The sequence below is a fragment of the Numenius arquata genome, chromosome 2 (genome assembly GCF_964106895.1).
Source record: "Numenius arquata chromosome 2, bNumArq3.hap1.1, whole genome shotgun sequence".
NCBI lineage: Eukaryota > Metazoa > Chordata > Aves > Charadriiformes > Scolopacidae > Numenius > Numenius arquata.
In genome coordinates this window covers 48,989,291-49,016,763 of record NC_133577.1, presented here as the reverse complement: position 1 = coordinate 49,016,763, position 27,473 = coordinate 48,989,291, and the positions used below count along the sequence as shown (strand labels likewise).

At 43.9% G+C, this 27,473-nt stretch overlaps 1 protein-coding gene across 1 annotated transcript in view; it reads right to left on the bottom strand.

Annotated features, from left to right (window-relative positions):
* ALK (ALK receptor tyrosine kinase) overlaps positions 1–16,328 on the bottom strand; it is a 327,499-nt gene extending 311,171 nt beyond the window's left edge. Inside the window, exon 1 of the mRNA XM_074144531.1 lies at positions 15,746–16,328. Within this exon, the coding sequence (XP_074000632.1) occupies positions 15,746–16,328 (583 nt within the window). The remainder of the gene's footprint in view (positions 1–15,745) is intronic.
* Positions 16,329–27,473: the final 11,145 nt, after the last annotated feature.

The window sequence follows — 27,473 nt, the reverse complement described above, 5'->3', positions numbered from 1 at the left end:
ATTTCACATCTGGGATACCACGTAAAATTGCCTTACTATGAAGGCATGACCACAGTAGCATGGAAGGTAGATAGAAAAGGGGAAGGGTGTTTATCCTCAGTTAGGAGCCCCACCTGGTCTGTTTGTGCTGTACAGTACCTTGAGGTAAACCAAACACAATGACATTTTAAGTAAAGGTAAAAAAAATTGAAACTAGGTCTTCACAGATGCAACGCTTAATAAAGAGCAGATGTAAAGTTTTTAAGAGGTGACTATCAGAACCTTCCATTTCTTTAGGTATATTCTGATAAGCCTGACAAGTGCTTTCCTCCTGCCACCGGACTCTGGAGAGCTGAGACCCTTTGCTTGCTCTAGGATGCTCTTACTCCTTCACTCCCCTTATTGGGCTGATGATTCCCTTTTTTTCATCCAACTCAACATCAGACATAGGATGCCAAAGGTCTAAGAGTTGGCTACAGCAAGAGGCTTTTAATAGCTGACACCCATGCTACAGTGGAACAGTTTATGCCCAAAAATCCCTTCCACAAGACAGTAAGAATTCAAGAACAGGGGCTCTCATCATCTCACATGCTCATTTGGCCTGTACACAGACAGCACAAACTATACTGGTTTGGTCACTAAGCTTAGCACCAATGTCTTCTTTTGCTTACCATCTAGACTTTAAGTGCTGACAAGAAACGCCAGATTGAAAAGAAGCTCTATTTCTTATCTTCTGACACAAAAAATGAGGTGCGCTCTGTCTCCCTGTGCACTGACAGCAGACTGCCTGGTAACAAAGAGCAGGAAAGGTGGCTCTTGCCCAGCCTGGCCGTACCTGAGAGGAGGAGAATGGAGTTAGGTACAATGGGAAGAGGCCACTGGCTTCCATAGGCTTAGAATCAGCCCCTTCTGCCTCCCATCAAACTCCAGTACAACACCTTCAAGAAAACCTGGAAATTATGACTGCATGGAAGCGAAACCCCTGCCTATGCTAAAGCCTAAATCTGGGACCTGTCTCTGCTCGGTTTGATCATTCTTATGGGATGACAGTCATTGCTTTCTCCACAGGACACTATACTTCAAAGCAAAGTAATATACTGCCTTCAGTTACACTAATGCAATCCCCTTTGATTTATTTCTCCTACCATTTCAGTCAACATCCCAGCGAGTCATCTACATACCAGCTGCACATCTGCTTGACAGCTTTAGGGATCTTTCTCAAGCAATAAGTCCTGAATGTCTTTCCAGGGTCTTATGCTCCAGCTCTTTACTGTTTAGAGGATATTGCTCTATTTATTCTCAGCTTCATAGTCCTCTTAATGTTTACCTACCAGCATTGCCATCTTTCAAGCCACTGTACTTACAGATAAGGCCTTCTGCATCTGATTACTGGTCCGGTTATTATTTGCTGGTTTGTCCTCTATATTTAAATGTATTTTACATGTTTTCTGGCTTCATTTCCACACACTATTATCCTTGCCAGAGACAGAGAATAACAGTTGCAGTCATAACAATGATACCGTAGCCAGCTCCACTAATATTTTGCTAATTCTGTTCCTTGCTTATACCCCCTTAGTCATGAGATTCAGGGTTAATAACATTTTGCAACTTGCAGTGAGCTGGAAAGATGAGCTACACTTTGACCTGGTTGGGTTTTTTTATTATTTCAATAAAAATACTCAGTTATTTGTTGTCCTTTAAACTTGATATTTCTACTAGTAATAAAATACACCTTTAAACTTTTATTAACTATCTAATTGAAAGGAGGCCTAGGGTGTGTTTTTTTTAAATTATATTTCACTGGCATAGGAAAATTTGGCCTCCTAGATGAGATTGAAGGAGGATCTTGCTGACTTCAGCCTTAACCTTACACCACATGCTCAGTGAGATACTTAAAAGAAGTGTATTTTGGTTGCAAAATAAACCCTCCAGCGCTCAGACCCAGCTCTGTTCTACTGTAGTCTCATCCTGTTTATCTCATTGGCCTGCATTTCTTAGAACACAAAGAAATCTCTAAGTGTCCTTCAACATCCTTATCACCAGCTTGACAGATAACCCTCAGACAATCCAATCCCTTGGTCTGCCAGTGTACTTACTCCTGGGTGAAGTGAGAATTACAGTCCATTGGTCTCACAGCTATTCTGCATTTCCTACATAGGATGGAGCTCTACAAATGCATAGAATTACTGCCTGCAGAGGAAACCTGACTGTCCAACTCCTCAAGACTTGATCTAGTGTGTCATTGTCTGTTTTCAAGCCCGAACTGTGTCTTTCATTACACTAAAGGTCTCCCTTCCCATTAATCTTGTTGAGCAGCTCTCCTCTCCAAGCTCTGCTGCCCACAATTTGTGATTCCTTATTGTTGAGCATCCATCACACGTAAAATCAGTTCTAAGCACCCCATTACTCACATATTTAGAGATGTCAAAGCAAGGCCTCCATGTAGTCCCAGAGCACTTCAGAATTCCCTTCTGCTTTCCCATCAAAAAGGCAAAAAGGACACAAGCAGACAGCATCTTATTTGAACTTACCAGGGAGGTAGATTTCCTTTTACAGAAAGTTATGAGGAGGAGCAAAGCAAAAAAGGTAACTATATAGTACGGTTACAGTTAATGACGCATGAACATCACAAGGTTCAGCTGCTGAAGGACCCAGTCATGAGTCCTTCAGATGACTTTTTCAGTACCAACACGATAGAACTTCCCCTGCCGACCCTGTATGGAAACTAGGCCAAGTTTCCTTTCTCATATTATAATTTATATGAGACCACTGTGCACAGCACTTCAGCACTTAGAAACTACCAGAGCTTGCTTTTGCTCAACCAAAAGTCTTCAGTTTGCTTCAGGGACGATTTCTAGAAACAGTCATGACACGTATACATACAACTATGCCCCAATGAGATCAGGGAAACTTCTGAGGGAAAAAAAAAATCACTAATATGGGTTGTCTAAAGAAGGTTCATACATTCAAGAACTTCCATTATTGGGGTAAGCCTCAGAGGAAGTTGTGGATCTCGTCTCTAAATAGCATCTCTGAAAACTTTGAATTCACACACTTATTAAAAGGGAAAGGATGAGCAACTGGTCTCCGGGGTCTATCCACTGATGGATTCCTTTTACCAGGATAGGATTTCTGCAGCTCATTCATTCACTCGTTCATTCATTCATCACAACTCTGCAGTTGCACAAACAGACTCTGTGAACAAAAACTCTTCACCAGCAAACTCCCACCGTGCTGGCAATATTAAGTGGGAAGCATACGAACACCCTGCAGAGAAGCAGAGGCAAATAGTTCATTGATATTTCTTTTTCCTCTTATCGGTATAGTTGATACTGCTTTACAACCGATGTAAAAAGATAGGTTACACTGGTAATAAACCTCAATACATTAAGTCTCCATACAGACTGGTTGCTGAAGGCTTAATATCAGTCATAATTATTATCCATAAAATGTTATTGAATCAGATCTTAAAAGTTAATGCTGCTTTGTTTCAGGAGATAAAGGACAGTAGGCTGGTGAGGCAGAGAAGGAAACATTGGGCTTTTGATCAATCTTTGTGTGATTTAAAACCTTAACTGCAAAAGGGACTCAGCACTTCAAATATTATCAAAAATCCTACAAGTTGGCCTAAGCAGAGTCCCGTGGCAAGAGTGATTACTCAGAGGATTTTTTTTCTCACTGAACTTGATACCACTGCCCAGATGGAGGATTTAACTCTTTTCTAGAACCCAGGACTGGTGAACGGTGCACTTCTAAGGGCACTTAGTACCTTGCAACGTGCACTTAGTAGGTAAATGACCCCAGCTCTGTGGGGCTTTCCTATGCGCTCCCAGTGTCCTTTTGAGCTCTTGTTGCTCACAGCATCACCTTCAAAAATGGACATTTGCCTTCACAGCCCTTCCGTTAATACAAGAGCTCTATTCTGCAAAGAGGTACCCTGGCAGAAGGTATCAGGCAACTGGTTAATGCAGCACATAAACTGCCCTAACATTTACAGCTAATAAAGACCAATATCCTCCCTGTCCAAAAACATTTTAGTCAGGTTTCTGCATTCATAATATCACTAATCCAGCTCTGCCTTTTCCTTTTTGGAGCACAGTATTGCAACACTCTGAAGCCATTACTCATCCCTACAAAGAGCCAAGAGGAAGAAAGCAAGGACACGAGAGCTGGGAAGGAGCAAAGGGGACCAGTGTGCGTCCTCCACACCAAAAGTCATAGCACTTCCCAGTGAGAAAGAAACCTTGGCTCGTATGCAAAACAAGCCTCATCTCCTTTTTTCCTTGGTTACTCAGCAAATACTAATCATTAGAGCTCCCCTAGCACAGAGGTCAGGGTGCTCGGCATGAAGAGTCTCATCTTCATCACCAATATAATGTCAAAAGAGCCTTTAGGCTGTCTTCTTTCTACTGGTTACCAAATATGTATGAACAATAAAACAAGCCAGAACTTTAACCAACAACTGACAGATGGGGGTTATTATTTTAGATTGGATATTAGGAAAAATTTTTTTACACTGAAAGTGTTATCAAACATTGGAACAGGCTGCCCAGGGAAGTGAGGGAATCACCATCCCTGGAGGTCTATAAAAGACAGGTAGTTGTGGTGCTTAGAGATATGGTTTAGTGATAGCTTTCGCCAGTGTTGAGTTGATGGTTGGACTCAATGATCTGAAAGGTCCCTTCCAACCCAGGCAATTCTATGATCATACGGACCTCCCAGTGCCCTGTAAAGTGGGGAGAGATTTTTAAAGTTGACTGCAGGCTCTAGTCCTTTAAAACCAAAGGGAAGCAGGTTCTGGCATACATACCAAGTCTCAAGCCAGCCCTGACAGATTCACTTTCTGCCTCCATGATGCCCCTATTTTGCAAAGCAACCATTAAATTTGTAAGCTTTATGGAATCCAACATTTTTCAAATCTTAAAAGTATGCCAAGGAAACCATGCAGAAGGGTAATAGGAAATACTTGCAGGGAGGCCTATTCTGAATCGTCTACACACAGATAAGGCAGAGAATTCCTTTCCTTAAAGATTTTATTAACCTTTTGCTGATGGAAAGATATTACTGATTGAGAGCTAGATGAGGTCAGTGCAGCAATTATATTCCGAATCCTCTTCAAACAAGGCTCTTGTAGAACATAAGAAAAAAAATTTGACAAAATTAATTGTTACTTAAACTGAGTCTTTTAGAAGAATAATTAACCTATAATAACTATTCTGGCCTCCTCTCCAGCCCTGAAAAGTAATCCTTTCTCATTAGTTTCAAGTTTAATTAGCATCAATAATGAAATGTCCCTCAGAAATAACCACTGCATCATGCTCTCTAATGCTGACATACGCTGCCCTAAGAACGGAAAGGCCACAGGGAGATTTCTGAAGACGGGAAGAGGCTCGGCAGATCACAGATGCTCCCAAAAATAAAAAATAAAAAGCAAACAATACTGTAAAAAGTGTGGAATGTGAGAAAACCAGAATTATTTGAAAGACAAGTGTCTCAAATACAGTGCGGAGCAGAGAATTCTCAAAGGTGGTTTTGCCAATAACTGCTGCAGCATTTCCAGTGAGTTACTGAGCCTCTCAACTCTGATTTCTTGTTCTTTGTTGGCCTTTTGGCTGAAGCAGAGAGAGACATCACTATTTAGTATATTCTATATGAGAAAATTGTATTCAGCACTTGCAGTCTAACATAATCAAATAAAGCTTTTTCCATCCCTGGCTTCTACGATCTCTCTGTAAAATAGATATAATAAGGCTTAGTATTGTCACCAGGGTGATAAGGCTTAAAGTACTTTGAGAGTCTAACGTGAAAGAGGCTATAAAAAGCCCAGACATCCTGATGCATCTGAGATAGCCCGTTAGTTAACAGGCCAGTAGAAGCAGCAGGAGAATGCCAATGTGCAGGTTGTAACTAGAGGTCTGTTGCAACTCGCAGAGCTCTGAAGGATCAGATTCCTAATAGGAGAAGTCACAGATCCTCAGCTCTGTGTCACAGGTACTACAGGACTGCATCCAGAAAAACCACAGGAGCTTTCAAAACTGAGCTGGAAAGAAATCTTCAGTAACATGAAAGTCCTAGAAAGAGTATGACATATGGAGAAAACACCATTTCCAATAAGCCTCCTGATACACATCATTCAGTACATACTTCACATCATTCGGGATGTGCTTAGACTGGTACTACCTCTTCCTAGCAGACGTTAAGAAATACATTGCACAAGAACCCACACACAGCCATATCACACCATACTCCCAACCTTGCTACAGCCATATCCCTGCTTTTCCCCCACCCCCACTCACCACCAAGTGTTCCCTGCTCTTCACCTTACACAGAACCATCTTCTAACCCCCTTCCTAATGGGGGCCTGCAGGAGAGATGGGGAGGGACTCTTGATCAGGGAGTGGAGCCATAGGATGAGGGGTAACGGCTTTAAACAGAAAGAGGGGAGGTTTAGATTAGATCTCAGAAAGAAATTCTTTCCTGTGAGGGTGGTGAGACACTGGAACAGGTTGCCCAGAGAAGCTGTGGATGCCCCATCCCTGGAGGTGTTCAAGGCCAGGCTGGATAGGGCTTTGAGCAACCTGGTCTAGTGGGAGGTGTCCCTGCCCATAGCAGGGGGGTTGGAACTCCATGATCTTTAAGGTCCCTTCCAACCCAAACCATTCTATGATTCCTTCCCACTGCCCACCTTGTAACTCAGAGATGGTTTTCTTTCATCACAAGGTTTTATAAGATATGAGACCAGAGGCAGTTGCTTGTCTGTAAGAAAGAGAAGCTTGCAGAAAGAGCCTGCACCTCTTCCTTCTCAGCGCCCTACTACAGGGGAATTCCCAGTCTGAAAGGCATTCAGCATAGCCCTGGTTTGGGCAGCAAAGGTAGTTCTTCTGCCTTGATGTAAACATTGGACTATCACTGAAAGACTTTCAAGATTTGCAAACTAAACTGAAGAGTTGCTAGAAACAAGCTATGAAGGAGATATCCCACATTTCTAGAACCATTTGTATGAAAGGTTCCTGCCGAGTATCTCCACTTTGCCATCTGTAACCCAAGAAGAAAAAACCAAGCCACCGAAGTTTTAAACAATCTCAGATCCCCCATCCCATGTTAATTCCTGATACCTTACGTAGGAAGCCATAAAGGACAAACCTTCTCCCACTGCATCCACAACATTCTCCACATTCTTAGGTTCTTCCAGGGCAGCCAGTGCTCAGTTTGCTCAGTAGCCCCCACGAGCCAGCAGAAACCAACACCTGCAGTTCCTCACTGCAAATGAAGATTGTGCCCAGTTGCACCTGCTAAAATACTGGCCAGCTGGCCACAGGCAGAGGAAGCATAGCCTATCCCACTCTCCCTCACCTTTTGTGGGGCTACAGTAACCCTGGCCAAAGTCTCACAAAATATTCACACAGCAAATCTAAATTTTACTATTTAGCTTCAAGACAGAGCGGTGCTTTAACAGTCAAAGGTGTGGCTCATAATTTTTCCAAACCCAGAAACTCATTCCCTTGTAACATCAAACCAAATTGATGGCATTTTTAAGTTTCTGAAGTTTGCTATCACTGAAATGAAGAAAATAGCAGTCCTATGATTAGCACTGGAGAGATGGAAATAAATCAGTATGTTCGGGCTTTTCCCTTAGAAATCTCAGAGTTCATCCTGCAACTTATTGTCTTTATTGAGGTTTTTAGAAAGCAAAAGTACTAGCAATCCATGAAAAAACCAGCACCTTCTACCAACAGAGTTCAAAAGCAGTCAAAACTACCTTTGCTTTGCAAAGGAAGTATCTGCCAGAAAGGGAAGTATTTAATGGCACACGGCGTGTCGATGGCAGAGCTGTGTATGTACAAGCCTCTTACAAGCCCAGTTCCTCATAGAATCAGAATTGCCTGGGTTGGAAGGGACCTTTCAGATCATCTAGTCCAACCATCAACCTAACACTGACAAAAACCATCACTAAACCATATCTCTAAGCACTACGTCTACCCATCTTTTAAATACCTCCAGGGATTCTCCCCTCTTCCCTGCTCGCTCTGTGCCATAGTCACTGATGACAGACCCAATACTGCAAGATAATTAAGCTGGAAGTCAAAGCAGAACGCAATTCTTGCACCTACCTTTTGTAAAACGTTGAAGTTCTTCGGCAAAAGGAAAAAAAAATGCAAAATATTACCCAAGATGCTGTTTTCACACCATGAGGATCACTTCACGTTCAGTACCTATTTTTCCATCATCAAGTCCACCTTTGTACAAGAATTTACCCCCTTCTTTAAAAGGCCTGTTGTTAGAAACTAGTCTGGAGTCTGTTTGCAGCTGGTAACCAGCTCTTTCTACTGGATACAGCTAGAACACTTCAACCACATGTCAGATCCTACACAAATAAGAAGTGAAGATTATTCTCCTTCACTACAACAGACATAGTTTAAAGCTTTTGAAAGCAGAGATATCTTAAGTCGTATCTATGCTGTCACAGGGAATTTCTGAGTAACCACGCTAAGCAGGATAGTGACAACCATGAAGCTACTACGCCGCCTCAGTCATAAATCAAAATACTCATGTAAATTAGACTTTAGTCTCAAAATGTGTTTCTTGCCTAAATATTTAAACACATAAATAACCTCCAGCCATTCCAGCTTGTCATTTTAAGCTTTCTGACATTTATTGTTCACAAGAAAAGAAAGGTCAGACTTATCAAATCTGCATTTATGCTTCCATGACATTTTTCTCCAACCAAATTTTTCTGAATTAGAGAAGCAAGACAAATGTGGCATATTTCATAAAGGACCTTTCTCCGCTCAGCACTGCGGTCTCAGCAGCCCCACTGAGCTCAGAAGTGGCTTCTCAGGAAACAGACGCTGTGGCTCAGTGGACAGAAGGAGATTTGGAAAGCGGGCAACCTGAATTGCTGTTTGTCATTAGGTAAATCACTTGTGCCAAAGAGTAGATCTCCTGGTCTCAGTCCTCTAGTTCTGGGTAGCCCAAGTGGATGCTTTGGTATGATAATTAAAGACAGGAAATGCCCAGGCACAGCACTGAATTTTGGAAGAAAATCACAACTTGGACTCCCAAGGCACCATCACCCCAAATGAACCAGCGCTGATATATTGAAAAGATGATACCTTCTTTACTATGGTGAGGCTCATTTATTTGGGAATTTTGGAGTAAGTGCTAAATGCTGCCAATCTCCCTCACTTTTTCTACTTTTTTTTGGTTAATTCACAAACATGACCACAAATACAAATGCTGTTTCCTATCATGTAATGTTCATGTCAGATGTGCAGTGAAGCGAATGACCAGATTACTTCAGGATACAATTCAATCATACACTGCAAAAACACCTTTGATTTTAAAGTTTTCCTCTGCATTTGTATAATAACGCACTTCAGTCTCCCAGTGCGCTTCTTTGCTGCAGGTATTTATTCCCTGGTTTTAAGGATGGGGAAATAGAAGCACAGCAAATTTAGAGAAAGCATCTTTTTAAAGTGTGCCATAAATGCTCATTCAAATAAAAAAAAAAAACAAAACAAAACATAATAAACTGATACTTGTGCCCCTTTTGGTGTTTGTTTATGGATATTTTACTGAACCTGCTTATAAATAAGAACATTCATAAGAACAGTAAGCCTAAAAGTACACAAAATTTGCAGAAAACATACCTGGAAATCATAAAAATATTGTGCATAATCCTGACTCTCATCCATGAGCAGTGACACCACCTGACTCTGGTCCAAGCGAAACCATGTGGAGTAGTGATGGCAGCATATTTTCCGTGAACCACTTAAAGACCAAGCATCATTTCTAACATTATCTGCCAAATCTATGCCAACGTATTTGTAAATCCCAAATTTTTTGTGGTCAGCGTGGAAACAGCAAACAAGGCACCATCAGTCAAGAGAGTCATATGCCACGAGTTTCCTCGGTGCTGATGGAGTAGGTCAGTGATTTGGCCAGGAACAGGGGAGGACCAGGAAGGACTACAAAGCCAGGCAAACCCATCAGTTTCCTCTTTGAGAGGCACATACAGTTCAAGAAGAAGCTCTGTAGACTAACTAAATCCACATTTCTAACTAAATAATAACTAACTAAATTTCTGGAGAGCACCAGTGACTGGTGGTCTGGAGGGAGTTGCTACAGACCTAATACTAGGGCAGGAAGGACTGGGAAAGATGCTTCTAGCACACCTAGAATTTGCTGTGATTTAGCAACTGGTAATCAACATGAAGCACTTTGGCACCCGTGACAATCCAAGGGCAGAAAAGGAAAAGCTCAGTTTGGACTAGTTCATGTCTACAGTAAACACAAGTGCAGCTCAAGCCTGTCCTTAAGCTTTGGCCCAGGAAAGCTGGCCTAACAGCTGAGGCAAAGTGCAAAACCCCAGCAGAAAAGAGCAAACACACTCGCACTAAAATGAAAACCTTTCAGAAGCCCTACTGCAATGCCTCAGCCTTATTCACCAAGTTTTGCCGCTGGTTTATCAGAAGAGCAAGATCAGATCTCAGATGTCGCATACAGTCGAGGATGAGAGAAAACCAGAGAGCAACTGGGAAGCTACTGTCATCTTTTACCAGCTTTCTGCTCAGTATGGCACAACTCCAAACTTCGTTCTTTGAAAGCAGAAAAACAAAAGCAAAAAATAACAAAAGCGAAATACAACTGAGAGACCTTGATCAAATGCTGGTGCTTCTTAAATACGTGGAAAGAATCCTGCAGATTTTACTAGAGTCAAATTTCAGCTTTGAAAATTCCTTCAGAAAAATCCTTCAGAATCAGGAGTTCTGATTTTTGTTTACAAAATGTCCACCTTCAAAACCACATTTTCATCTAGTCTGAAGTTCTCTCTGATCTTTAGGCAAAGGGTTCCTCCTGCAAATGGGTTCAGGTGTGTGGTAGCAGTACCCTAAAGATGTAAAACCTAATTGCCTCAGCATTATAATAGCATTGGTATGTAGTGAATGCAGACAGTTTCAGGGAGAATACATGTGGCAAGTTAATAAAATTTTAGATGAAGGCCACAGAGCAGGAGTAATATTTCGCCTAGCCAGAGGATGAAAAGTTATGCATTGCTATTTAAAAAATATAATTGGAATGTTAAATCTATTTCATGAATGAAAGTACATTGACCTTTAGAGGGAGGAATGACTCATTTTCATCCCTGTATGCCCCTTTTTAACATATGCTTCCCACCTTTGCATATGTAAGTAGCAATTAGTTCTCATGGGAAGTTATTTTATGGCCATTTCAGCTTATTAAACTTCCTGAGTAAACTCACAAGAAACCTATTTAGCAACATTTGTGGCTCAGGTGCCCTACAGTAAGTGGATTGGTTATCTGTGACGTTAACACGACAAAATCCAAACGCCAATGCAGGGTTAGGACACAAGGGCTCTGGATGACTGTGGAGACCACACGAGCGTAGATCCCTCAGCTTGGACTTAACACAACTCTGTGCCTACCCACACCGGGGGATGTGCCTACCCACTGTGGGATGGATTTGCCAAGTAGGCCCCCACAAGACCTCTGAACCACACATGGCACCCTATCTGATCTTAAAAGTCCTGGAAGTAATTTTAGCCCAGCTGCAGAGGATCAGTCATGCAAGGGACAGTCAGTGCTGATCAGAGTCACAGAATTGTAGGGGTTGGAAGGGACCTTCGGAGATCATCTAATCCAACCAGAGCAGGGTCACCTAAAGAAGGCTGGACAGGAACACATCCAGGCAGGTTTGGAATATCTCCAGAGAAAGAGACTCCTCCACCTCTCCGGGCACCCTCAAGAAAGAATTTTTTCCACATGTTCAGACAGAACTTCCTGGGTTCCAGCTTGTGCCTGTTGCCCCTTGTCCTGTCACTGGGCACCACTGAGAAGAGCCTGACCCCACCCTCTTGACACCCGCCCTTTAGATATTTGTAAGCATCGATGAGGTCCCCTCTCAGTCTTCTCTTCTCCAGGCTAAACAGACCCAGGTGTCTCAGCCTTTCTTCATCAGAGAGATGCTCCATCCCCTTGATCATCTTTGTAACCTCCACTGGACTCTTTCCAGCAGTTCCCTGTCCTTCTTGAACTGGAGAGCCCAGAACTGGGCATAGCACTCCAGATGCGGCCTCACCAGGGTAGAGTAAAGGGGGAGGAGAAGAACTGCTTAGACAGTTCTTTAATTGATACTCTCAATACAGAGACAATTTAGGATTTTTTCCAAGAACACTCAATAACCTATCCAGAGAGTACACCGCTACAGAGACCCACTGTTTTTTGACATGAGATAACAAGTCCTGTAAGACCAGAACTAAAACTATTCAGGACTCTTCTGACAGAAAGGTTTGCTAGCTTTTCAGTTTCCCATGACAATGCACTGGTTTTGATTAAATTCTTTTGGGAAAGGTTTCCTTGGAGGTAGCATGGAATTTCCAGTCAAAACCAAAGACAATGACAGCAAAGTCAACAGCAACCTCGTAGTTGGAATGCTCGCCTAAAGATCTGGAGATCCACAGCACTCCAGCCCTCTCTGAGCCTGCCCCTCTCTTCTTCTGCATTTTCTTGTGTGTTTTTACAAAGAAATGATTTAAATTAATTTGATTTTTGTCCCAGAGAAGCACTGGGGGAAGGAGAGGAAGCCACTATTAATTCTGAAAGCACTTCCAAGAGAGGAAAACTCTCTCTTTCCCAATTTTGAAAAGGCCAACCTGACACAGAAATGGTAGATGAGCTGAAGACCACAGCTTCTCTAAATGGAAGCTTTTTCTTGCAGGATGCTCTGTTCCCATGAGGATGAGAGTGTGAGAGAAATCGGGTATTGATGCATTTGCAGGAGAGCCCTGTAGAAATTCCTGGGAACTTTATAGCTTGTCTGTTAAACAACAGCAGTCCAATAAGTACATCTTTTACTAATTGTTCAGTAACACACTGAGACAAATTGCTTTACGCTTTGTGCAAACATGCTGTTAAAAAGGGAAAAGGTTCACTCCAGTTAAATATCTTTGAGCCAGCATCAGAGAGTGTAACAGTTAAACAGGATAAAGCATTATTTACAGGACTATGTTGTCACCCTTAAGGTGAATGGGAATTCACCCCCCTTGTAATTTTTTTCTCATCCTAAAATATAATTTGTTCTCCATTCGCACAGAGGATAATTTGGCAAAAATAATTTAGCAAGGTAATTATATCTTTTCCTGGGAAGTACTGCAATCCCAGGTATCTCCAGCAGAGAGAAAAAAAAAAAAAAAATCTAAGTATGTAATCTAAGTATGTCAACATAAGTGAAGCAGCTTTACATTGTTGATGGGAGGATTGTGTTGTTTGAAATCCATTTCCAATTAGCTTAAGCAGTGAAGGAAAGGCTCAGTTGCCTTAGGAAGGGCTTTAGTTAAGCCCCATACACATTAGCTGCAATGGTGTTAATAATTGCTGGAATTTGCACACTTAGGGGCTGGTGGATGCTGTTCATGCTGTTATCACTGTGTCAGCACATCCTGCTGTCGGTAGGGCTACAAGGCACAAATTCAAGCACGGTAGTAACACATGGTGTTCACATAGGCAGCACCTCGCAAAGCAGAAAGAATGGATCTTTAATGTTTTTAGCAAGCCCACATTACAAATCTAGTGCAAAGCCATGTACAAGTGTAACTATACTAAGGTGTCACTGCAAGAAAACCACAGATACAGTTTTGTAGTGACACAACTTAAGCACATTAGCAACCTTGGTGTAGAATTAAAGAAAAGACTAGGTTTTTTACAGAAGATTATGAACAGTTGCTAGGAGAAGTTATTACTGTGATATAGCTACATGAAGTCCATGTTCCTTCTGATCCCTCTGCTTCTCCTGTTCCTGCATCCTCTATGATTCTGTGACTGTCTTTGCATGACTGTTGCCGTAAGAACGGCAGAGCTTTGTCTCCAACACAATTTTACAGAGGCATAGCTAACTACTACTTATCTATCTGGAAAGACATGCATTTCTTCTCAACAATGAGATAACAGACAACATCCATAGACTGTGGGTTTTACTAACTTTGGTTAAAGCTCCATCTGTGTTGTATTCATAAGATCAGAGCACCGGTTACTTTACATGTATACCCTTCACCCAGGTTAAAAATCTCCACACCTTCAATCCCAAAGAAGACAACTGCACGGCCTCCAGCTCCCTTATTGCTATAAGCACCAGAGTTAAGGTGGCATTAAAAGCTAAGGCTGTATCTTTGCTGACAAAGAGGGAGATCTGTAAAGCAAAGTTACTGCTACTCACAAGAAATTCCCCAAACGGGGGAAAAAAAAAAAAAAAAAAAAAAAAAAGAGATGGTCGAGTTTGGTGTCTTCATTTTTTATTAATTATTCTTTTTTTACTGCAGTGTAGCAAGGCAAGACCTGCCAAAAGGTAGTGTGTGTTGGCCTCACCTAGCCACCTTGTGGTAGAGAGTGCCTCTGCGTTATCCCTGCCAGAACTGACACAGGAAGAGCTCACCCAGGTATCTCACTTCAGCCCCAAGTGTAAGACTGACTCACACCCAGCCTGCTCTGACAGTCTGCTTTGATTTTCATTTCAGCCAGCAAGGGATGATGGGTTCAGTTTGTAGTTATTCAAATTGCTGGCCCAGCTTTTCAGCCAAGCATCAAAAAATCAGTTGCTCCAACTTTGTATTCAAAGCTCAGCACTGACTTGTCACCTCTTGTGAATTTATTTAAGTATATTCTGTGGTCCATTACGTAGGTGGCTACTGAGGGACACAACACTGACTTCTACACAGCTTCATAAAAGCTACCTAACTTAACTCACTGTCACAAATTATTTGGCCCTGCAGTCCTCTAGGTATTATATTCTTTTAGTGGGAGAGCCTGAATCAGAGCTTGTGTTAAAGGTACAATGCACACACAGAATGGAAATCTTTCTGGATTGCTGGCCCAAAGCAGAAGAGTTGATTTGAGGTAACGGAGCTGCCCCATACTCTGACTGCAAATCACTGCTGTCCAGAACCAAAATTTTAACCCAGGTTCTCTCTTCACAAGAAGAAGTACCTGTGCTACATGAGCTTCCTCAGATGTACAACTTGTCTTACTGTAGCAGATACAGTGCAGTTCACAAAGGATCCTCTGTGGTTTTCAAAGGGATAGAAATTTACTCAGTTCCAGATACGTGAAACTCAGGAAAGCCTGCTTCTTGAAGGTTGATCTGTCAGCCATTACCTTACATGTTTAAAGAAGACTAATAACATTGACACCAATACTCAATAGCATTAACATTCAAATTTGCTGCTCAGTCCCACCTTTGGAAATGTTTCTGCTGCTCCCTGAGGTCTATCTGCACATAACCTTGACTCACTTGCAGCACTTTGAGAAAGTTGATATTTTTTTTAAGATGGTATTTCTAAGTTTCAAAGAACCTGATCTTGCTCTCCTTAGACTAATGACACTTCAACCTTTGGGTCCTGCTTGCGGCTGCCCGGCACAAGCCAACTCTTGGCATTTTGTAAAAATCCCTCAACGCTTTCAAAATAGTCCTCCTGGCTACGCAAAAGTCGTGTCCTCCCCCCTCTCCCCTCCGATACGTTTTGCACCGGTAAACCGCAGCCCTGAAGGCCAAGCCGATCGGGGAAGCCGGTAACGCTCGGAGGAGCTGCGCTTCCCGCACCCGCCGGGCTGGCAGCGAGCGGGGCTACGGCGCGGAGGGGCCGGACGTGTGTCCCGGTGGAGAAGGCACACTGCACCGCCGGGACTCCGCGCCCGCGGGGGGCTCGGCGGGAGTGGGCGAGGGGCGCTGCCCGGCATGCAACGCACGGCTCACCTGCCGCGGAGACGTGGAAGAGGAGGCGGGGGCGGGCGGCGCGGATGGCCGCTGACAGCCCGCGCTCGCTGCCCGGGAGGGCGCCGCGGCGCTCGGGCATCAGCCGCACCCGCAGCCGCCCGTCGCCGGCGCGGAGCCACCAGGCGAAGAGCTCGGTGAGGTTGAACTCCAGCTGCGCCCCGCCGGAGCCCGGCGGCGGTTCGCCGACGCAGCCGTCCCGCAGGCTGCCCTCGCCCACCTCCAGCACCAGCTGCTTGGCTCGCCGCAGCCGCCGCCCGGCCGCAGAGGGCCTGCCGGGGAGGGCGGGCGGCGCGGCCCGCGGTAGCCCCCCGCGGGCGGCGCGCAGCAGAGGCGCGCAGTCCAGCCGCAGGCGGCACCGCGCCGCGGCGCGCCCCGGCGGCCCCAGCACCAGCTCCCGCACGTAGGTGCGAAACAGCGACGGCACGACGAAGTCCACCGCCAGGCTCCTCCTCTGCAGCCGGGAGAGGCCGGGACTCTCCCGCGGTCCCGCAGCCCCCGGGGCCAAGCTCAGGGCGAGGCAGAAGGCGGCCAGGAGGCGGGCGGGCAGCCTGCCCTCCGCCATGACCCGCCCGCCCGCCCGTCCGCGGTAGCGGCCGGCAGCGCCCCGCGGAGCGCTGCGCCGGGCTGGCCCGCCCGGAGAGCGCGGTGCCGGGCCGGGCCGCTGCGGAAGCCGGTCCTCCCGGGGAGCGCGGGGCCGCCGCCGGCCGGTCCGCCCGCAGCCGCCGCTGCGCGGGCTTTGCCGGCTCCAACTACCCGCCACAACGCAGGCATTACCCGGCGAGCGCTGACATCACGCCCGAGCCCGCCCGCCAGCAGCCAATGCCGGCCGCGGCAGCCGTCATTATGCAAATGTCCGGGGGCGGGGCGGGCGGAGACCGGGCGCGCGGCGGGGGGGCGCGTTCATTGAGAAAAAAAAAAAAAAAAAGGTCCCGTCGGCCCCCTGCCGCCCCGCCGGCCGGGCCGGGGAGCGCCGTCCCCGGGCTCCAGGCTGGGGCGGCCGCCGTTTGCGGCCCGCAGGGGGAGGCCCGCCGCTCTGGGAAGGGCAGGGCTGGAGACGCACCTCCGCATGTCCCGCCGGGGCCGGGCACCGTCCCCCCAGCCCGGCCGCCTGTGGTGAGGGGCTCTAGGGTCCCGTTCCCCGCCTCTCCTCTCCCCGCTCTGTTTCTCTGTACAGGTGATGAGGGATAAAAAGCTGTTCGGTTTTCTCCCTTCCTTCCCTTCCCTCCCCTCTATCTTCCCATCCTTCCTTTTCCTCCCATCCTTCCCTTTCTTCACTCCTTTCCCTTCCCTTCCCATTCTTTCCTTCCTGGCTTCTTTCCTTACCTCCTTAAAGGCTGACGTCCCCAAAACAACCCTGGATGTCTTTCCTCTGGGGGGGGTGGAGAAGGGGGAGGGAAGGTGAGAAGTAGGGGAGAAGAAATCTTAGAGCATAAGACATTCTGAAAAACTGAACAAAATTCTTCCATTTCAGAATGAAAACAACAGCCTTAAGAAAGGTTCATGTGACAATTTCCCCCTTTTTACCATTAATAAATAGAATATAATTACTGTAATTACATTAGTGCTATGCCTTAGGATAGCTAATCATAACTCATTCATATTTCTGGAAGTTGCCTATAGGAATTAATGACTTATTATTATCTCTTTAGTTTGATACTTAATGCATGTATATTTTTATAATCCAGGTACTTTAACTATATAATCATTAGAGCACAATTATTCTGTCATGCTGTTATTCTTGTGCTTATATCAAATTAATGTTAATATACAGTTATTGTGGAGCAGAACCACAGTGTAATGCCTCCATAATTGCAGTGCCAAAGAGTGTAATTGCAGGCGCGATGCTTGAAAAGGGAACCGAGATCTTTTCTGTACAGAAGAGTTGAGGAAGGAACTTCAGGGCAATTGCCGAAGGATCAGTTAGATAATTTACTTCATACCGCCCCCCCAAAAAAGCCACTTTTGTGGCGTGTTCAGCCTCATACAGGTGGGATAATTCAAAGCCGATCCCAGATGGTGGCGCTTCCCCAACTGGGCTTTGGGTTCCCCTCATTTTCCCCCGCTCTTCTTATTTCACAGTCCTTTGGATTCACTTGCCCAATATGTGAACCCTAATCCTTCACTTTTAAATTTTAGCAATGCTTTGGGGCTCGCTCTCCCTTTTGTTAGAAGAGGAAGATGACTGGGAACATAATGAAATACAGACACGTGTTCTGTACCATAAAATCCAACACAGAAGTATTTCAAATTGATCTGATACTTCTTCTGAGCTCAGATTCCTTACTGGAAAAAAATGTTAAGTGGATTGAATTAATCATGGGCCACCGGTCTTTGCATTCAACCTCTTCTTTTACTCTAGTGGGTAGTCACAGTAATGTACGCATTCATGGATTGAGAGCTACGTCCTCAAACCTGCCCTCTTCACCACATCTTGCTCTGCCTGAGCATCGTATGCTGGTGAGAAGAATGACAATTATTGCAGAAAATGGGATGCTGGGCACAGGAAATGTTCAAAAAATCTCTATGAACAGTTTATTGCAGGCTGTTTACCTGCTTCTACAGACCAGATTTCCATCAAATGAAGTGGCTGCTATAGGACTTCTACAGTTCTCAGTTTCCAGTATTTTCCTCTGGGATTCAATCAGTTTGAGCCTAATGCTGGGCTCATTTGGTGACCGGTAAGTCTCCCATTGACTCTAACTGGCTAGACCCAGGACACAGTTCAGATTTTCAGCTCGGGTACTAGGAACAGAACCATTTAATTGATTCCTGTATGCCCAGCATCTTGCTAAGGTAGACCATGTCTTCTCAAATTTACTCTTTTATCTTGGAAATTATACAGGTATCTCACTGACTTTTGTCTTAACTGGGAAGTCAAATTTGGCCCCAATGATAAGTCAGGCTGGCAGGACTAGAAACTTTGATCTCTCCTCAGAATGAGTTAAAAAATGTGTGTTGGCGCACTGCAGCCTTCTCCCACACTCCCCAGTTGTCTTTGTGGGTGCCATCGCCTGGAATCGAATCAGTCACTCTACCTCAGGCTTTGCCTTCTCTACTACATTTGCCAAGAAAACTGTTGAGCAGGAGAAGGTTTGGTGATGAGCCTGACCAGGGAGAAAGGGACCTTGTTTCTGGTCAGTGTCGCTGGTGTGGGCGCTGTACAGCCCCAAGTGGCTCTGCCACCTGGTCCCATGGGGACAATATGGAAAAAAACCCTGAGATGCCCGAGGACAACCCAACAGACTGTTATTTAACAGTCCCAAGGAAATGAGGTAGTGCATCAAAGTATGCAGCTGTGTACTTTTCTCACTGTATTATCTTGTTTCATTCCCATGAAACACAAGAAGGTTGGAGCTGAAAACTAAAATGAAGAGGTGTCTTTATTAATAGGCTTTAAAGGAAATAGGAACAGCTGTTAATACATCGAAGGAGAAAAAGTGAAAATGGACCCATTAAGGAATGAAGAGAGGCAAAGAAATCAATGAGGGATCTCCAGTGGTTGAGTTGCTGGGCTGCCTTTTTATCTCCTTTTTTAATTGGTCTTTAACAAGAAGAGTGGTAAGGACATTTGGGACGGAATAGAAGCCTGGCTGATACAGCTGCTAATGAAGGCCAGGTAAGAAAATACTTTGCACAACTCTGTGACAGGTTGGGATCAGCAGATCTGGACAATATGCTTCTCAGGTTTTTAATTTAGCTAATGAATTGACTGTGTCACTGGCAATTAATTTTGAAAAGCGCAGGAAAACCAAGGAAGTCTCAAAGGATGAGGGAAGGGGGGATTAAATACAGTACTAACCTTTACAATGGAGGGAAAAAGTCACATTGGTAGGTCTGCATTTCAGCGCTAGCAAAAAAGTGAAAGAGAAGACGCCAGACAGGGGACTTCAGTGGCAGCACAGTGGTGTGCGAGAGCTGAGGGTGTGACACCCCTGGAAAGCACATTCTGCTGACAAAGGACTCACACACCTCAAACCTTAACAAATTTGTGCCAGGAAACCTGTGTTACCTGTTGGGGCTCTAATTGCAACTGTGTAGATGTTGGAAAAGACCCAGTAAATCTCACATATTCACATTCTAGCAAACCGTTGCCAGAATTTCACGGGAAGTATTACCGGGATAATAGAGCTAAGCAGTATCACGCAGCCCCAAAATCAGTCAGAAGACTATTGGAAATTGGAGTACCAGGAGTGCAAGATGGGTATTTAATAGACTGAGAAAGCATCAGCAATTGCTTTGTTTTAACATTTCTGCTTGTACTTAGCTGAGATTGTCAACGGTGTCATCTCCTCAGGCAACACTGCCTTGGGAAGGCTTCTCCCACAGCCAAATGGGGAGATGGCAATTTGGACAGGAGTGTTGGCGTGTCAGCAAAGCCAAAGGAGACAAATATTGTTGAGGAACTGAGCCAAGCTATCAGCAAAGACATCGTATTTAAGAACAGTGCTTTTCAGCTAGATTTTGGGAAGAAATAGCTGCTACTGAGGAAAAGCACTCCTGGTGGTGTACAGAACAGAGGGAGACGCCATCTATGTTTCCCCTCTCCCACTGAGTTCCCAATCCAAGTCACTGGTTATCTGTACTCTGGGGATACGTTGGATCCAAGGTCCAGTGGCAAGGCCTCAAAGCGAAGTGTCTCTACACAACAAACATTTTACAGAGAGACCTGAGGATGGCGACCAGTCCCGGATCAAATTTTTTGATCTAGACACGTCAGCTGAGCAGGAAGAATATGGAGGGAACCGGCAATGGGATATGGCGATGTACATTTTGTTTGGGACTGTATAGGAAGATCTTTCCTCCCTAGGGTTAGGCCGAACAACCGCTGATCAATTTGCATCCGATTTATGAAGGGCATAGGTTGATTTCCTTACTCTCTTCTTTGCTGCTCAGAGTCCCAGGAAGAGCAAGACTTTGATCCAGAGCTTGTAACTGAGGAGCCAGATTTGAAAGCCTGTAAATCTCAACTGTAGTGACTTCAAGGAAGCTCCTTTGAATTTACACTAATGAAGCAGAAAGTAGATTCTGGCTTTTCCTCATCACTTGGTAATCACTCTGGGTCCCAGACACAAAGACAGTGATTCAACAATGCTCATTATTTCATTCACTGCTTTCTTAAGCTACCTGCCCTTTCTTTGGCTATCGAGTGTTTCTAAAGTAGCCTTCCATTTGCCAGATAAAGTGTAATAGCCTCTTTTATTACATTCTTTTTTTCATCTTCCTCATCATGTCAATTAGTGTATTTGCATTTTAACAGAGATCCTGCCTGAAAGCGGTCTGGCTGCTAATGTCACAATTAGTGTTTCTTTCTGTTGGACCAATTATAGGTGATAATGTTACTATTTGACAGTGTTTGTGTTCTAATTAAGAGCCTGATTGCAAATTAGGTGCTCAATTCCAGCCAAGCTGCTTCTTTTTCATTGGGTATCCCCTAGTCACAGCTTTCTACACATCCCTGGAATTATACATGGAAAATAAAAATAGATGAGTCATCACTTGTATGAAATATTTTCTCACTTTCATCCAGATTCATCTCTCCTCTTTTCTTATTGAATACTCCAAGCATTTTTTTCTGATTTGGTGAGAATCTTTATCAAGGACAGAGCATGCCACAGATAAAAGCAGGATGGAGCTTTTGAATGACAAGTTTAATCCATCACTTAATGCCTGCACTTTCAAGTGTCAGCCACGAACCACAGACTGTTAATATCACCCCGCACCAGGGTGCATCAGTACAACAGTTTTACCCATTAAGAAAAACAAACAAATCAATGCTGAAAACGTGTCAGGCTATAAAATGGCGAAAAAACACCCTATAAAGCACATTTTGGGACAAAAATGGAGTAAGATGAATTACTGTGTTTATAATAGGGGAAAATGCCATTCTCGTTTCTAAAAAAAAAAAAAAAAAAAAAAAAAGAGAGATCTGATCTGATCTTACTTTAATTTACTGGGATATTTGGCAGCATTACCTTTCCTGTAATTCTGCTCCCCTCACCTTGCATAAATGCAGGGGTCTGCTTTTAAATCTGCACCAGGGTTTATGTCTCTTTGGATGCTGCTGTGCACGAGGGAGGCTCTAAAGCATATGGGTAAGAAGAGAGCAGGGTGGAAGCTGGTAAGCATCATGTTGTGCAGTCTCTGTTGTGCTTTTCATACGACGTAGGATCAAACACATCACCAATGAAGTGTGATTTCTTCCCTGATCACCTGAATGAGCAATATACAGGCCCAAATATGAACTTGCCTTGCTTCAGTGCCCTCAAGAGAATTGTGCTCACAAGACGGAAAAGGCCAATTTTATGGCATTTGAAGTGATGGTTGAAATTTCAGAAGCAGTCAAGCTAGCGACAGCATTCCTCTTTCACAGATACCTCAAGACCTTGCAGAGGAACTCTGCATTTGGCAAGCGCTTGCTCCAAGAGGACTCAGTTGACCACATTAATTCAAAAGAGCTATATTGGGAAGTCAAAAACATTTCAGCATAGTGTAATGTGCCCAGTGTGAAGCCTGACCCTACACTGACCGACAGGAACCACAGTTCCCAGAAAAAAGGCCTCACTGGAAAGCTGTTGGTGTGGCTTGCTTTCACATTGGCAAGAGCTCCTGCTGCCCAGGAACTCATTAGGCAGCTCCCAGTTGGGTCTTGCCTTCTCCCAAATACATTTCATAGAATCATAGAATTATAGAATCATAGAATCATAGAATGGTTCGGTTTGGAAGGGACCTTAAAGATCATGGAGTTCCAACCCCCCTGCCATGGGCAGGGACACCTCCCACTAGACCAGGTTGCTCAAAGGCCCATCCAGCCTGGTCTTAAATGCTTCCAGGGATGGGGCATCCACAGCTTCTCTGGGCAACCTGTTCCAGTGTCTCACCACCCTCACAGGAAAGAATTTCTTCCTGAGATCTAGTCTAAATCTCCCCTCTTTTCGGTTTAAAACCGTTACCCCTCATCCTGTGGCTCCGCTCCCTGATCAAGAGTCCCTCCCCATCTCTCCTGTAGCCCCCTTTAGGGACTGAAAGGGGCTCTAAGGTCTCCCTGGAGCCTCCTCTTCTCCAGGCTAAACAACCCCAACTCTCTCAGCCTGTCTTCACAGCAGAGGTGCTCCAGCCCTCTGAGCATCTTTGTGACCCTATCTGAGTAGACTGCAGAACCAATGAAGTTTTGGAGACAGGTTCCCTGTCTCTGAACCTTGCAGGGGAAGAGCAACGTGTAGGTCAGCTTATGTAAGTCCCCAAGGCTGGTGCTAATAGTTTTATAGCTTAAAGGATTTTCCCTGTAGGTACTGTGGACTTACAATTCACTTCTTCAGGGTTTTACTTAAACGTATGACTAAAACATATGCTTATGAAAAGATTTTCATACAATCACAATCAGTTTTTATTTTAAGTGCTGAAGTATGCAAGGAAATAAGGGAAAACAAGGGACTTTTCTACTCGTTGAACACCAGAGTCTGTAGCCATGCTACACTGGAATGCATTTCACATAAAAGCCATGCATTTATGGGTTTGCTGTTTCGGAGTATCAGCCAGACTACCTCCTTCATACACAGATGTACTCCCCCCAAAATTGCTGTGAATAAAGTATTTCAGGTCTACTTTCTAGGCTTGTGGCTTGGCACATCAGTGGCTTTTAAAATAATTTCTGAATTCCTTATAGGCAGTACCACTCTTAAATCTCATTCTGTGGAAACTGAGGCTTTTCAGATTATCGTGTTAGGATCACAGGTCATATCTTATCTTATTGCAAACAGAGTGAAAATTACCTTTTCTGAGAGGTGTACTGTGACCTTAAATTCAGGCAGGTGTATACGTCAAATCACTTTGTTTAATGTTTGTTGTGTTATCACAGAAGCACGATTTTTCCCATTTCAAAGTAAAAAATAGTCACAGCTATTCCCCTTCTCTCTGTGAGGCTAATTTAATGCTGAGTCAAGCACCGCAAGATAAATAATGAACAGTAAGTGCATATGCAAGAGACTTTAGGGAGTGGACTTCTCAGTTCACTTGTAAGTTGATATTTAGGGCTGACAGCAAAATCAGCAAACTGCTTAATGAAGATGAACCCACTGCATTTAGGGGTTGCTTTTCCTCATTAATTCCCCAAAGTAATACTTCCCCCAAATTCAATGACTGCCCAAGAGTGGAGGGCTGGAAGGTCTCCCTCAGCTGTTGAGGGGAGGAAAAGGGGGGTGGAGCGTCAGGAATTCCTGAAGAGATTTGTGCGGATATTGCCTTTCTGTGTGACAAATCTGTCAAATATCCCTTTGCCTTTGCTCTAAACTTTCCAGGTTGGATAAAAAGGACAATAATGCTTAACTGCAGAAGACTTTCTTTCATATCTGAAATATGTAATGCTGTTGCAGGCACATTTGGAACATGTTTGTGATACTCAGTAGTAATTGCAAGTGCCTAAGTTTAAATGGGAAAATGTTGGCTGGGGGCCTAATTTTCCTACGCGATGAACAAACGCCTTTCCCATTAGCTCCAGTGAGATTGCTGCTCAGCATCTGTGAGGTGTTACTCTGTGCTCCCAGATGTTGCTGATGTCAGCTTTAGACACACTGCCAACCACAGGAGGATTTTCTAATAGGAAAAAAAAAATATTGAATGACCTCATAATAAATATAGTATTTCATTTCATTGTAAATCCAGAAGAAAACCAAAACTCCATATATTGCAGAGTGCAACGGAAACTGTCCTCAAGAGTCCTCTTCACATGCCTGCCAATTTTAATAAAGCAGTTGGTTTCAGATAATATCCAGTGTAGATAATAGGTTGAAGAAACCAGAGCTCTGTTTCACCATTTCTCTGGGTTCAGCATGGCTATGAAATCCCACCATCCCAATTTGGTACTGTTTCTCAGATGCTTTGGGATACATAAAGGGGGAGCTAGTGCTATCAGGGTCACAGAGCTCCAAGACAAAGCTAAGGACCAGGCTGGATGGGGCTTTGAGCAACCTGGTCTAGTGGGAGGTGTCCCTGCCCATGGCAGGGGGGTTGGAGCTGGATGATCTTTAAGGTCCCTTCCAACCCAAACCATCCTATGATTCCATGATTCTAATTTCAGCAGCTCTCTTACTTGAAGCACTGGTGATGCTGAGGACTGGAGGAAGACTGTGCAGTTCTGGAATAATATATGAAAAAGGTACCTACCCTCATCCCTAGATTACTAATCCTCTCTTCTTGGCAAGGTTTTTACGCTTGGATATTTACAAAAATGAAAATTATTGCCTGTGCACCGAGGTTTACTGAAACTTGAGAGGTACTGAGATAGGTCTGACAGCCACTATTATTAGCCCGAAGCAGCTCTTTGTTAATGACTTGAAGGTCTTGGCTTACAAAAGCCCCTCAAATGGACCATGGAGACATGCAGACATATTTTTAAGCGTTTCTGGTTTCAGGTAGACATAGACACTACAAGTTTATAAACCATGGGCATCCTTCCTCTGCACTATCTCATAGGAGTTTGGTGATCCCTTCTGGTCTTCTGTTCCTATGGCAAACAAAATGATAGGGCATAAAACAAATGCCAAATTTCCAGATCTTTCAGGTAATAGAATAAAAAGCATTTAATTGAGAACAGGCTCTTTTCAAGAAAGTTCTGCAGCTCTGTATGAAGATATTCTTAGTGATTAAAGAGGGTGTTTTATAAAAGCTGCATAATCAGGCTAGTATTCTGTCTGGAATGTCCCTTTTAGTCATCTTTCTATTCCATGTGAAGCTTTAATACTAACAGGCATAAACAAGCTAGGGTAAACCTTGAATTTACTGTTATTAATAGGTTCCAATCTGCTGCAATATCATCCCATGTCTCTCCAGGCAATTAAAGTTGTTTCTTGCTTTTAAAGAAGCTTAAATGGGTGCAACCAATGGACCATCTATTATCATGAATGAACTCAATTACTATCTTAGTCACGATCAATATTTGCTTACACCAAGTTAGGAAAAATACTGAAAGCTTATGGAGTGGTTAAATGGCTGCTGATATTAAGACAGCAGGAAAGCCTGAGAGCAGTGAGAAATGTACCCTTAAATAAGTGCAGTTTGTCTTGATATTTCTGAAGTCATCCAGGAAATAAGTGCTGATGATCATCTTTTCTGACACTGGTGCTGTGAATTTGCATCAAGGAGATAAAGACTTACTAAATCTCTCAGCGGGGGAAGGTTAAAAATTAACTCACTCTTTCCCCAGTATGATGAAGAATGTGTTCTAAGAAGCAAATTCACTACAAAATGCTCTACAAATAAGCCAAGAAGATAGACATTCATGTATATACGCTCATGTGACTGGCCTAGGTGGAAAAGGCACTACTAGATAATATCTCCGGGCTATTGCCAATCAGCTCTGGAAGAACTGAGCAGAGGAATACTGTCTCACAACAGGGTGACAGAAGAATTGATAATGGGCTAAAAAGCAAGTCTCATCAGAACTACATCAAGAGCAGCCCAACGGAGTTGTCTGCATCATCCCCATATGATGATTTAATAATTCCAGAGGGGGGCTATTTAGTGATTCAAATGTTGGAGGGGGAGTCAGGAATTTCTGAACTCTATGTTACATTTTCTCTGATTGAGTCACTTAACATTTCTTATTCAGTTTCCAGTTTTAAAAACTGGCTTCATACTCTGGGAATTGAAAGGCAATTAGGAAGAAAGAGGTTGAAAGAGTAGGAGAAGCTAATAAAAGAGGTCCAGACTTCAGGATAGTTGGTTTCCTTGTTTGATTGTTTGTTTTTTCCCTGGAAGATCCTCAATGGTACAGCCTGAAAACCTCCACCTTTTCCAAGTTTTATTGTCTGTCCTAGATGATTACGGTTGTCCTTGCTTTAGCACAGCCATGGAAGGCTGACCCATATTTCAAAACAGGCCAGGAGACAATTAATTTCTTTGGGACCTTCTTGGACAATGTCCCAGAGTATCCATGGAGCCTGCCAAGCAAGCCATCAGCAAAGGATTACAGATTTCTGATGGAGAGGTTTGATGATGGTCTATTCCCTACTTCACGATAGAAACAGGTGAAAGGAAGACAAGAGCTTCCAATTAAACATTAACACTTCACAAATGAATTGTTAAGTAACAATGGGTCAATCATTTAATCTTACTGAATCTTAATTGTCTGTCCTGAAAATGAGCTAAATTACTCTCATATATGTGGTATATAGTGGAGAGACTGTTGCAAGTACTAATTTGTATCACATTTTGCAAAGATGTAGGAGGTCATGCAAGACTAACATTGGGAGTGACACTGGGCCTGGTTCTTGGTTACAGAGTCCACTGAGGCAGCGTGAAAGGCCATCAGCGAGGATGGAGCTTTGATTTTTTCCTCCATGAATCTGTCTAGTGGCTTTTTGAATGTAAGGTGGCACTTCGTCCAGATCGCTTTCTGTATACCAAAAGGCTTAACTGGATTCCAAAGGTGATGAAACAAATTAATAGCAGAAAAATGCAGCAAAGTCTATTAAAAAGAAAGTTGTGGTTTCCCCACAAAACCTTAGACATCAGCTTTGGGGACAAGTAAGTATGATCACAACAGACCATTCTGCAGGTCTTCTGAGACTTATTGGCAGCCCTGAGGATCAAGGGCACTAACCAAACCAAAACATCAAAAAGTGGCCTGATTTGTTCAGACCTGAAATAGACAGGCAAAGGAGAATAGTTTTCCAGCATGAAATACTCCCTGATTTCCCTCCTCCATTTCCTC